This window comes from Mauremys mutica, chromosome 6 (genome assembly GCF_020497125.1).
Source record: "Mauremys mutica isolate MM-2020 ecotype Southern chromosome 6, ASM2049712v1, whole genome shotgun sequence".
NCBI lineage: Eukaryota > Metazoa > Chordata > Testudines > Geoemydidae > Mauremys > Mauremys mutica.
The window spans coordinates 100,112,392-100,126,291 of NC_059077.1; the positions used below are offsets into that span (position 1 = coordinate 100,112,392).

Consider the following 13,900-nt stretch of genomic DNA (forward strand, 5'->3'; position numbering starts at 1 on the left):
ATTAAGATAAAGACTTGCTCTGTATTTTTTTCCTTATAATCTTGACCAGCCATAATCACTGATTTTTTACCCTCTGGTAATCCATCTTCAGAATGCAATGGCAGGCTTTATTGAAGCATTGACTAGCAGATGCATACTTTGCCACAGGTATTGACTCGTTCAACTGTAATTTGTAACTGTAAATTTATTAAGCAAATCATCTCTTTTTGGATAGATTTCTAGCAAGATTCACCCCTGCAAGTGCATGAGGCAGGAAACTGTATCACCCGGCATTTGAAAGGGCAACTGTGAAAGAGGAGGCATTTGACCCGGAAAGGACAGCAGAGTGTATTTTTAAAATCACACCAACCCCTTCCCACTCCCAAAACAAAACTCTACCAAACCAAAATGCTACACTGCATGCACAAAAGTCTCCCCTCTGGGGAGCTGATAAGAGAAAGAATGAACTACGTGTCACAGATGTTGGTCACATCACTTAATGCGCTACTGGAAGGCACTCAGAGATTATGTTGATGAGGGTGGCTCTAGAACCTACATAGAACAGGACAGAATAGAACACTGGAGCAGAAGAGTAGCTTTGCCATGTGGAAGGGGTTCTATAGGAGCCCCACCAGCAGAGGTTTCATCTCGGCATTCAGTGCTCTCATTTATCATGGGCCACTGGGTATGGAAATAAAAATTCCAACTTTCTCCTTTCCAATTGCTGTCGCTAAAAGGTTATAGGCCACTTTTATTGGATTTCAACCATTCAAGTGCCCTTAATGTGTATTATCCGTAGTGATTTACAAAATTATGTTAGTTTTATTTATGAGTGGCTCATGTTGGGTCTGGAGCCTCCAACTCAGAGAAATTAAGGTCATATTTATTGTATTTTAGCCAGGAAAATTTCCATTAAAAATAAACTCACACCACACACCTGGGAAGGTTATATCCATGTGGAGGTGTGTGTGTGTATATAAAAAATTGTAGAACCATGTGATAATTTATCAAGCACCTTTGACTGCTGGTTCTGCCCATTACTCCATTTACCCCAGGATTTACTCTTACATTCCAACCCCATGAGCAGCTTCAAACAGCTGCCTTATAGAAATCAACATGGCTCAGCAACTTTTCCTCCTCCCCTCAACCAAAGTGGGGAATTCCTCCCAATATCACTTACTGTCTGAGGCTCAAGACAGGGGCTATTCAATTCTGCAGCAGCCAGGGGTTCTCTACACATAAAACTGTTGTGATTTTCAAGACTGTACAATCTTGCAGCCTGGCTAGTAATAGGAGCTTCTCCATGGGACATACAGTGCTTGCTTTTAGCTTAGTTAAAGCTGCTGATTTGCCTGAAGGCTGTTTAAACTTATGGGTAAGTTTAAACCAGTCACTTCAAACATTTTTGTTTCCCTTTAATAAAGCACTATGGGCAAACTTTAGCCTTGACGTAGTCAGTGAAGTTGCACCCACTTACATCAGGGCTGAATTTGGATTTTTTTCTAGGTTGGTGGCTCACCAGCTGACAGTAATAAGATCTGTCTTGTTTTGAAAGATCTACTAGTTGCCAGCATTTCAAACACCACCACTTACATTCAAACTGGTACAGCAACAGCAGTGTCTCTCGATAGAAAGTCATGAATTACTGCATTCGGACAGACTTGGGAACTTGCAGCCAACAAGCAAAAACAGTTCCTTAATGTGGCAGAGCCGTAAAGATTCATTTGCCTTTTTACCTTTGGGTTTGTAGCAAGGAGTGGGTACAATGCATTCTTCTTTTATGTGAGGCTTTGTTTTAGGGCTGCAGCCTCCTGTGTGCATCCCTCTGTGATCAATGCAGAGAACCACACGGTATCTTAGCCCCTGGCCACATGTCACAGTGCACTGAAAGAAGAAAAGAAAAAGTACAAAGTAGCAATTTAAAAACAACAACAACCCCCTCCCAAAAAACACAGACAGACAGACACACACCCCCTGTGGGAAAAATGGAGTATACAGCAATAATGTAACAGCATTAGAGGGCAAAACTTGGATCAGAAACAGCCCATATTGGCCCATAGATTACTTGTTTGATACTGGTTAGGGATAAAGTTGACAAACATTTACTGTTTTTTCCTTTCTGTTCTGCACACTTGTTTGGTTTAGAGATTCAGCTGCTGGATTTCTCTCTCAATGTCACTCTACTAACTCTCTCAGCATTGGTCACTTGGCCTGTGGCCATCAGTCCCATACTGGATGTATTCACTAACACCTTGTCAATTTCATCTGTGGCCACTCCTGCTCTGCTTGGACAAGGCACTGGAGTTTATGGGTTAACGGGCATAATAACTAAGTATTCTGGAACATGGGAATAGAGTGTACGGAGTGGGAAACTATTTGGGCTTTAAATTCCATGCATTTTCTCAAGTTGAATTCTTTTATATGGCATGTCATTTTCCCCCAGGATAGTGGGTTTCTGAAGCTGCAAGCACCAACCAAACAGGAGAGAGCAGAGAGTAATAATAATGCTTTGCACATATCTGCAATCTTTAATCTGAAAATCACCAAGTACTTTATAGATGATAATCTACCAACGCCCCACATTTTGGTAAAGTAGGTAAGTTTTTAAAGTCAGTTTTACAGGTGAGAAAACTCAGGCATAAAGAGGATAAATGACTTGACTAAGCTCAGACCTGTTGGGATAGGACCCAGACCTCATTTTCCTCCAGTCTTGTGCCTTCAGCACAAGTCTTAAAAAAAAAGAGGTGAGTCAGGGCTAGACAAATAGGTAGCGACTGTGGTACTAAGCAGTGATTATAGAGCAAAGAGTCTCATGACTATGCTTGCATGGCTGCTTATATTTCAGACTGCAAAGTGGCAGTCCAGGATATTTGACTTGTGGACAAAGAGTACGAGATAAATGTGTATTAGAACATGTCCATGAACAGCTTACATCTCTCTGCATGTGCATATATGTTTCTACTTCATCATTTATATCTGATGGTTATTTAACATGACTGATCTGATTTGCTCTTCCATCATTCTCCTCAGCTAATGTTATAAATCCTGAGTATTCACTCTGTAGTAGGATAAATGCCATTGCTTGAAGCAGAAAGATCAGAAAATTCCACAAGGTAAATAAGCTTAGTGAATATTCTTATTCTACGACATTCTCACACACAGGGCTTTGGAGCGGAGCCCGGAGCTGGAGCGTGGAGCAGGTCCGGAGCAGTGGAGCTGCAGGTTTTTGCCTGGAGCTGGAGCGGAGCCGGAGCACAGCTCCAAAGCCCTGCTCTCACACATTAACAAAACAGAAGATTTGTTCCCAATGTCTGGCTTAAATACAAACAACAACGACAACAACAAAATCCAACAAAGAACTGTGTACCGGAGACCACTCCTGGGCCAGCCATTTTGGGCAGTCAAATATGTTGCAGGGCTGGACAATGGGCATCTTTGGCGTGTACATGCACTTCCACTCTTCCACAGGGCTGATGTGCCCCTGAATGTCCTCCTCCACACAAGAGACTGTGCGGCTCTGAATGCCCCCTCCACATGAGGAGGAGCAGGCTGTCCATGGAGTACTCTCCCATCTGCAAAAAAAAAAGAAAAGGCATCAATGAAGGGGTAAAAAAACCCCAAATGCTTGAAATTTCCTTGCGGTCTTTTTTTGTTAAGATTATTATTATGAGCAAAACTTGGTCATTTATATGTATGGCCCCAACAACCAAGCACTTTTACATCTGGCGCCTTTAAAAGCTTTCTTGCCATTAGTATTTAACTTACAAGATGTTCCCCCTTCTCCCCCACACCCAATAGTCCAGGTTATTACCACAGAGAATTTAACTTACGTTAATTAGGGAGACTATTATATCTTGGCACTATGTGCCACATATTGGGAGACCCAAGTTCCAAATTGTTGAAAGCTCAGGGCATGTCTACATGTAAAACGTTACAGCGGCACAGCTGCGCTGCTGTAGTGTACATACCACCAATGCTGATGGGAGGGATTCTCCCCTCAGATAGGTAACCCTCCTCCCCGAGAGGTGGTAGCCAGGGCAGAGAAGAAAGTTTCTGTTGACCTAGCACTGTCTAAATGGGGACTTAGGCGAGCTTTATGCCTCTGCTCAGGGGTGTGAATTCCTTGACACCCCTAACCGATGTAATTGAACCCACTGAATTTTCTAGTACAGACCAGACCTCAGTGTGCTATGAAGCAGATGTCCTTTGCATTGCAAGGGGGAAGAGCAATGCCATCCTGAGCTGCTACAGCCATCATATGCACAGTGGGTGAGGGGAAAACAAAGATGGAAGCAATTTTCTCAGGAGAATAAAACGAGTGTGTGAACAGGAGATAGAACTATAGCTAGCGTTACACTGATATGGTTACTGACTATTAGAGAAAGACAGGCTAGTTTGGGAAACTGTTGCTTTTGTCTGACTGCTATTGAGTAATGAGAAGAATATTTTAATTTGATTTATAACAAGTGACATTTTGTTGAGAAAAACAGTGAAATGTGTGCGCTCTGCCTGCTTTATGAGAATGTCTATATATATATATATATATATACACACACACACACACACACACACAGATTTCAGAAAAATATATATACTGTATATATGCATAAACAATGTGTGTGTGTGTATATGTAGAATACACACAAATGGAGTAACATTGATTCTCTTGAAGCAGTTGTATTAGCCATTGTCACACATAGGATCAAAGACTAAATGGGCCCTGGGTCTGATCCAGACTGGTGATTCCTGTATATCTGCCTGCACAACAAATATATATTAGAGCCAGTCAACAGTATTCAGTGAAACATTTTTCCTGAAGAAAATGCCTTTTCAATTAAAATGAAAGTTTTTGCAAAAACAAAACAAAGAAAGTCTGGTTTTTTTGACAAACAAAAATTTCATTTTTAGGAAAAACTAAAATCCCGTCACCCCGAATTCTTTATTCCGGGAGATAAAAAAAAAAAGCAATAAAAAAGCAAGAGTGGTGCTCCCCAATCAAAATAAAATCAATATTTTAATAAAAAACAAATGAAAAAAATCATAGAAAAATTCAGACAGGATGAAAAATTTTCAATTCTTCTCAAATGTTTCACCAACTGCACTTACCTTTTCCTGACCAGCTCTAATGTATGTATACCGGCACACACACTAGCTAATGGCTGATTGCATTGTATAAAGATTTTATTGACAACAGTGTGAAATGGCCACATTGTTTACCAGTGGCAAAGCCATAGATGTTATGTAGCTCATCTCAAAGGAGTGCCAATAAAACTTTTACACCACACCTTCTATTCCGCAACTGCGACAGAAGTTAAAGAAAAGGTACTTTTAGAACTTAGTTTTTAAATATTTTGCTAGGGAGTCTCCCTCGGTAGAGTCAGAGGTCCATTGGAGCCCACCTATACAGGCCTAAAATTGGAAATAATAAACATTAAAAAAGCCTCTAATAATTACCTACAATAACTTTTCCACACATAAAAGTGTGATGATTGGAGTCTGATATCTTGGGACTTTCCATGGGAATCCAAGTCGGCCCTTCTACGGAAACTTTCCAGCTGCTTTGTGCTACCACAATACTACAAAGCAGCAGAAACAAGGGGCCAAGAATTGGCCCTCAGGCACTATATCAATATAAAATTTTTTAAAGGGTTTCTGGGATCATGGCTCTCAAAGCAGAGGTCACAGTTACCTGAGAGTCAGGGAGGATTACCAGCTACCAGGAATTTGGCAACAAAGTGGTGCCCAATGAGGACTCTGGTACCAAAAGTGTGTATTACATGCAATGGACCATGTCCTCCTCGCTCTGTGATAAAAAGCAAAGCAGAGGGAAGTTCCTGCAATGATTCCCTCCCAGAGCTCATCCCAACCTGCTCCCAACCTTTCAGATCCAGTGGAGCCTTGCTTTACTCCACTTGGTGATAACCAGCCTTGCAGTGACTAGGCTACACAGACAAGACAATATGGCCTGGGGCTATAAGCTCTATAGGTCCAGAGGAAAGACAATTTGCATCCCCCTGATTCTGGCCCTGCCTCAAGTCTCCCCAAATCCTCCCTCTAGTCCCTTTAACCTCAGCCCATTCCTTCCCCAAACGGATCCTAGACCTGTCACATCTGGAGTGAGAGTGGTGATGCTAAGGAGGTGTCGGACCCTGATCCACGCACAGAGGGTTCCAATCCATTTGTGGATTTGGGGGGAGGGAAATGATACCACCCATGTACAGAATGGTGGTGGGGTTGGAATAGTGGATCTAAAGGGATTGTTATAGGTTGAGACCAAAGCCCAGAAAATCTGAGAAGCACTGCCTCGGGCCTTTGATCATTTCCCATGGACTGATATTTTCTTTCTTTTTGTGTTGCTGAAAGGCAAATACTTCAGGGCATGTCAGTCCTTTATTCTGGATCTTCTTCAACTGTTAGAAAACCTCTGTCTGGCTGCCAGGTTCAGGATGCTTTTTGCTCAAATACAGTCCTTCCACTGTTGACTGTTGCTGGTTCATCCTGTGATCTATAAAATACTGTCTCTTTCTGTCAATGTTCAAGAATTTTGTTCATAATTAAGACAAAAATACTTTTTACCTCAAGACACTCAGATCTTATTACACCCATTTTTAAATCTTTTGTACATTTTTGAGGGTGGTGGGTTTTTGTTTTATAGAAAAGAGGTTTCCAGAAATGAGGAACAGGAAGTGTATGTGTGTGTACATATATAAGAGTACGTATAGTGAGATAAATGACCGATATATTAACTCTGTGTACACATGTAAACATGCAGGCATGGGAAAAGAAACCCTAACCCACCCAATATATGTATCTAATACTACTAGAAGGTGAGAAAGACAGGCATTTGGTATATAAATATAAACTATACAAATGATAGGTCAGTGGTGACAATGTGAGCAGCAGCCACAAATGCAAGCAAGAGCTGTTTTCCTCCCTGTCCTCCTACTCTGGGAGGTCTGTTGTGTGGTCCTACACCATATTTCAAATCTGAATGCACTGCCTTTGTTCACACACTATAGCAAAGCTCTGTGGTACCTATGGTAGGACTCACTGTGGTTGGGGAGGGATCACTTTCTCAGCAAGGTGAGATTAACAAAATGGCTAGCAGGTGCCTTTAGTGCTAGGAGGCCCAATGACAAACTAACAGCAGGAAACAAAGCAGAAAAGCAATACTATTTCAAGCTATTGCCTCAAGACAGTGCAGATTCTGGTTATTGATGGGCTTGCTTCAACTGGGAGAGCACCTTTGTTAGCGCTCTTACTCTTACTTTATTATTAATACAATCACCAATGTAACAGACTTATATCTCCTGTTCGTTTATGTTCCAGGTTTCTAATGACACACAGAAACATAGCTAATAACATGAGATTTTCAAGCACTCCCTCGTGCTTTAAAGACATTCTTAACCATAAGTTAATTAATAGGATATGTCAGAACTCTCTTGCACTGGCCATATTTTTAACAGAATGTCAGTTCATCGCAAGCTGAGGTGTAAATTTATGATACTCTAGCTTGCTGCACACTAACTGCTGTGTGGAACTTGCTATGGCACACTAAAAATTCCATAGTGCGCTTTTAGTAGCGGGGTCCACCCAGCCAGTTAGTGCTTGGCAAGCTATAGTGCTGTAGATTTACATCCCAGCTTGATCCTGCAAACTCAAGTGAGTACATTTACCCATGGACGGCAAGCTGGGTGCAAACATACGTAAAGAAAAGTTACTCGTGTGGAAATGTTTGCAGGATCGGGCCTTTGAACACTATTCATTTTAAAAAATAAAACCCTTCACAATTAATAAACTTGTGACTTTTTAAAAACAGAATTTAATACACAAAATGGAACTACAGAATCTGGAGTTCTACTTTCATAGCAATATAATACACTATGGCATACGCTAGATACTTTTGAGGGGGAAAGCTGAACAGTTAGTTAGCCACAAAGCCAGTGGTTTAGGTACCATTCATGGAAGGGCTGGAGGGTGCAGGGGGGAGGGGAGGGACACAGAGAGATAGATATCCAGTAGACAATCAGACTGAATTACTGCTTCAACTTACTTTGATGTAATTTTAGCTCTGCTTCAATAGTCTTTATAGCAACAAGTTTAGCGCTTGAGCAACTCATGATTATTCCATAGGAGAGTTCAGAACAAGGGGCAGGCAGCATCAATTGTCTTAGTTCTACAGAAAAGCAGCAATGCAGGAAAAAAGCAGTAAACTTATTTGCTAATCCTAGCATCTGGTTGATTGTTTTACATACCGAGGAAGGGGATGGTAGAGGTCATAGGGCATGATCTGCTTGTATCCATCACTGTTAGGAACAATAATGCCAACCCTCTGAGTAGAAGGTACACACAATAAAACAAACACTAAATGATTACATTATACAATTGTTTTTACATGGTATTAAAAAACTGTCAAAATATTCTACCCACATTGCTAACATTTTGAAAACAAAATGTAAGAAACCTTTCCAGAGTAATTCTTGCAGTTCACAAGTTGTTCTACAAGTTAACCGCTTAGCATACCAATTAACCCTCTGCTTATTAAGCTACCCCCCACGTGACCAAAAAGTTGGTTCCACTGTTACAAATGACACTAACAAACACATAAATTCTCTCTTCACTTACAAAGTAATTACATGCCATGAGGGATCATTTTTATTAGTACTCTGAAAACATACATTAGAGCTTGATTCAAAGTCCATAGAAGCCAATGAAAAGACTCCGATTAACTTCAGTGGGTTTTGGATCAGACCCTTACTTAACAATTACATGGTTGTTTCTGCCCTGCAGATGAAACAGTCCACTGGATTTACAGGAACTTGTGATGCATAACTAAGGGCATTTTCCATGCAGGGGTCCCTGACACTGGGACTCACATCTCTCCAATCCAAAGAAACTCAATTATGTTCCTCTTCAGGGCTCATTTATTTACTTGGCCTTTTTGGAAGAAGTGTTTGTGTGGAGTGAGGAAGACTGATCTGTTGCATTTTTTGTTGTTGTTGTTTAGTGACTGTTCTTTGGGGAGTTTATGGCATTCTTGTCTGATACGATATTATTGTTCGTGTGTCTAAAGATTGCGATAGGCACTTAGATAAATCAAAATATGTAAAACTAAGAATACCATGTAATATCTGAACATTTATGAAGTTGATTAGTTAAAAGGTTGACAGCACCTAGGAAATGGCCACTTGAAGGGGGGGGTAGCAGGAAGGTCTAACTAGAGGGGTCCTATTTGGTTAGCCCAGGATTTTAAGTTTTGGTGGGGGGATGGGGTTTGATGAGCTTCTTGCCCAGAGTGACTCCCTCCCTGCCACTGGAAGCTCTCACTGATCTTTGGTCAGTGTTCCCAATGTCACCCATATACCATCCGTTATCATTTTGTCAGGCTGGGAACCTGCCAGAGGCTTGAAGTAGGAGCTTGTGGAAGAGCTGAAGTAAGTCACATTGGAATGAAGGATCTGGATGTAGAGGCCAAGGCTGGGATGATTTTAGAGAGGCGTCGATAGCTGAGAAAGGTTGGGTGAAAGCAGATGAGGGCATCTGTTAGGGGAACAGGTAGGAATAAAGAATTGAGAACAAGTATTCTTCATCCTGGGTGCAATGTACTGAAGAGATGTTCTCCAAGAGTTAAAAAGGGTCTTGGCATGTTCCGGCTAAAGGGTTCTGTTCTCCTTTTGATGGGCAGAGTGTTTATGTGGATAATTCCTCCACAATGGGAGAATAGATACCACTGTATTTCCACAGTGAGGAGTCACAGCTAGGTCAGTGTGATGGAATTTTCCAGCTAATGCATTAGAAGAAGCTGAAGCCACTAAAGTGTGTGTGATGAGAACTGGACTGTTCTCTGTCAGGTTAACAACTCTCTGACATGACAGCAGTTGTGTGTGCGCACACTGAGAGGAGTCCGTACCTCCCCATCAACTTAAAATCTGAGAGAGTTCCAAGATTTGGGTAGGTTTGGAAAGGGAAGGATGGATCAATTAAAGTTTGTTCAGTAAGCAAATCATTCCAGTTTTGTTCTGACTGAACAGAGAGAGGGGTACTGATTTGGGAAGCTCTTGGTAATATTTTAAATATAATGGACATTTTGTAATGCTCTTGAAAGTACACCCTCCTCCCCCATCCCTCTACTAGTGCTGCTCCAATCAAAAGTTGTTACCTCACTCCAGCGCCTCAACCTGCTGAGAAACATACAGGAAAAGATTAACAGCAAGTCCAGAATTGAAGCAATTATATTGCCAATGAGGCTACATTGTTTGAGAGCCAAATGGGTTTCAAATCTTAATTTGTAACTCTTTGCAGTAAACAATTAAAACTTTTTAATAAGTTTTTCTTCTAATAAAACTCGGTTTGAACAATTAGTCAGGAGACTGAGTCTCGAGATTACACACTGCCACCCCAGGGCTGTTGTGAGGATTAATTCGTTAATGTTTGTAAAGCACTACAGAAGGGCCAAACAACACTCTTATTTGGGATGTACAGAGTATTTGACATTGTAAAGCATTTTGGGGCCACAGTTTGTATTTTCATTCACATGTAATTTGTATCATATTGTTTATTCAATCACTGTGTATTTGGGAAATATTGTCAAGGGACTATAATACCATATCATACATTCTGCAGCAAAAGTGCCAGAGAGAAGCTGAAAAATTTATTGACCTAAACCCCAAGATGTGATTTTTCAAAGCAGAACGTATTTATCCTATTCCTTTGACAACTTTTACTACAATGACCTTGCTTTGCCATTGTTACATGCTGACTAACCCCCTGCCCCCCGTGCACAAAAACTACCTAAGGGTATGTCCACTCTGCACTCTATGGTGTGACTGCAGCATGCGCACGCGCACCCTAGCTAGCTTTGATTTAGCCAGCGTGAATACAATAGCAGTGACGATGAAGCACCACGAGCTGAAGAAGCCCACAGCCTGGATGTGTACTGGAGTGGCTAGTTTGTACAGCAACTTCGCTGCTAATGATCAAAGCTAGCTCAGATATCTCTACAGGTGCTGTAGTCACATCTCTGACTGCAGTGTAGACATATCCTAAAACCGGTTCTCAAACAGGGGTATGCATACCCCTCGGAGTACACAAAGGTCAGGACCCTGGGGGGGGGAGGGGCTGCAGGATGGGTTTATAGAGGGGGTTGCAAGTGCAGGGCCAGCATTAAGGGGTGGCAGCTGGTGGGGCTCAGGCTTCAGACTCCTGAAAGGGGTACAGTAGTCAGGAAAGGTTGAGAACCACTGTCCCAAAAAACACAAAACAATACAAGATGATTACTGTAACATAACTGCAGCCTAGCTAGCCAGTTTACACAATGTACCTGTTGCTACCAATCAAAACAAACAAAAGCGATTCACAAAAAAATACATTTACTTAAAGATCTTCTCTACCGTTCTGAATTGTCTGGTTTCTGACTCAGCAAAGGGTATTTCTGGGTTTTTTAAACTCTTAATCCATTGTAGCATCATTAAAATTAATGATGGAAGAGATCTACAGCCAGATCACGGACCCTGGCTCTGTTCACTTTGTAGTACTCTGACCATGCCAAGGGGATGCAGAGCTGCTCTAGGAGGGCAGCTGGATATTCCTCTGATGTAACAGAATCCCTAGGTGGTGTGAAGCTGGCATAACTAGCTCTGTGCCACCTGCTCCCCATTTTGGCATAAGGGTGGAGACAGAGTAAAACGTGCACCAGATGCAGAGAAGTCTCCAGGTGACTGCTTCAGCCAGTATAATTTAAAGCAGCCCCCAAACTGCACTAAGATATACTGGGGTCCATTTTGGTCAAATGTAAAAAGTGTCTTGACTCAGCATTCCTCACCCCTAGTTTCTGCACTAAGCATGGCTCAACTAGACTCAGGGGGCTGGGCCCAAAACGTTTAGGTGACATTTAATGATACTTTTGACTTCTTATATATTGGGGGGGGGATGGGGAGAGAGAGAAAAAACTTGTTTTATAAGGCTGCTGTGGGAGTAACAAATGGGACTTTTCATGCCCCACATGGCACAATCCTACTCCAGCAGGGGCATGGGCATGGACTAGATTTTAGAAGGCTGTCCTCTCTCTAACATGTAAATTATGTTTTCTCCCACTTGACAAGTTGTTTCGTTCACACTGATGTTTTGCTTTATTTCTGCGTGGAACCTGGCAGGTTTGCTCTTTGAGTGCATCTGCCCAGCTGCCTTGGGAATGAAACATGCCAAGACTGGGTGCACTACGAAGGCCGGCTATTTACCTAGAATGCCCCTTTTCACTGTTAAAGCCACAAAGTTGGTCCTAGAAGCTGCTGCTGTTCAATTGTATGGAAAAGCTGCACCTCCATGTGATGAATCTACCTTCTAGACACTTGGGGCCTTACTCAGCCCTATGTCAGTGCAGGTGCTGACACAGGGACACAGGGCAGTCAGTTTGCCTCTCCCCCTGTTCATGATGAGCAGGGGCTCGAACAGCGCCTGGGTGCTCATTAAAGCAGACGTCAGGGACACAGAATATTTGAGACACAAGCCTGTCCAGGCCATACCCCCTCTTGCCTCTGATCTGTTGTCCTCTTCATCAAGGGCTTATGTGGAAGTGGCTTGGAATATGCCCACGGAGGGAAATTTACACCTATGGAGACAGTGGAGCATTGCTAATGCTAAGGGCCAGAGGCTAATGATGGTCTTTCGTCTGTCTAAATGGATGCCTATTATTGGTTTAAATCAGAGATAATCTTTTAGGGGCTGGTGCCCCCCTTTGTGGTGGATCTGCAGCTGGGCCCCACATGTACCTAGAGCAATTGCTGCATCCCACCTCTTCCCCATTCCCTCCCATTTCTCATTTCTAATGATTTTGCTGTCCATTTGTGACTCTTATTCTTCCCCTTCCTTGCTCCTCTGTGAAGCCACCACTTCTTAACCCCTCTCTCCAAGTTCTCTCCCCAGATTCCTCTCCCCACCAGTGTCTCTTCACTGTCTCTCCTAGATCCCACTATGAAAAATGTGGCCAGGGACAATTCTCCTAATAATCAGGAACTCTGGGGTCTGCCAGGTCCGCAGCCAACAGACAGTTCTTCTGGCTTGGGGGTGAATTACAGGGGTGTTTTCTTCTTAGGAAGTGAGTGAAGCATGCAGAGAAAAATCATTGCAAACTCACCAGCATGCACATCAACCCCCCAGTTGTCCCAAATTTCTGCTGATGTTTAGTGTAATCCCCTGAAAACAGTGTTTGCCCCTTTCTTCTCCTATAGCTCCCTGGTCTCCTCTCCATCCCTTGTGGCTTAACTTATCTCCCCAAATGGCTTCCTCCCATAGCTCAGCCCATCTGCCCTGGAGACTCTGAGTGCAGGCTCCTCTCCTGGCTGTGAGTGCCCTCTTCCCCCAGTTCACTACATGCATCTGGCTCCCAAATCTGCCACCTGCTGAGCTGAGCACAGTTCTAGAAGCAGCTGCAGAGGGTTCGAGCTGGGAGCAGCAACCAGCAGGAAATAGAGAAGGGGACTGCAATGCAGTTGTCTTCCTCACAATCTCAGGATAGTGCGCACATGACTTCTCTCAGATGGGCTCCAATTGGGTCTGTTCTCACCTAACCAGGACTGCTGGCAAGAATGCTGGTAGCTTCCCCAGCACTGCTTACTGGAAGGATCTATGCAGGAGGCAAGGGCAGGATCTCCCGGTGCCTCCGGACTATCTGTGAGCTCCAAAGGGAGCAAAGAAGAAAAACTTGGCTGAGCAGCTGCTTGAAGAGAAGTCAGGTTGGTGGCTTAAAAAGAACCACTGGGCCATCTCCTCTTCCTGGTTTCAGCCTTCTAGCTAAAGAGCATTGGAGGGCACTTTTGCACAGAGGGCAGGAATCCTGCAGATCCCTCATCCCCACTTTTCTCCCCCAATCTCTGCAAGCCTTTCTGCCCCCACCCCCAAATCGCACTGGGCTAACTGGAGACAG

General features: G+C 42.9%; 1 protein-coding gene across 6 annotated transcripts in view; it reads right to left on the reverse strand.

The window, feature by feature from the left end:
* Positions 1–13,900, reverse strand: part of ADAMTSL1 (ADAMTS like 1) — a 654,406-nt gene that overhangs the window by 127,265 nt on the left and 513,241 nt on the right. For 4 of the 6 annotated variants that reach the window (XM_045021716.1, XM_045021714.1, XM_045021713.1 and 1 more), the window contains 3 exons: positions 8,235–8,285; positions 3,347–3,551; positions 1,716–1,863 (listed from right to left, as the gene is read on the reverse strand). In XM_045021716.1, coding sequence (XP_044877651.1) covers positions 1,716–1,863; positions 3,347–3,551; positions 8,235–8,285 — 404 coding nt within the window. The remainder of the gene's footprint in view (positions 1–1,715; positions 1,864–3,346; positions 3,552–8,234; positions 8,286–13,900) is intronic. The other 2 variants (XM_045021715.1, XM_045021712.1) reach the window with 1 other exon arrangement.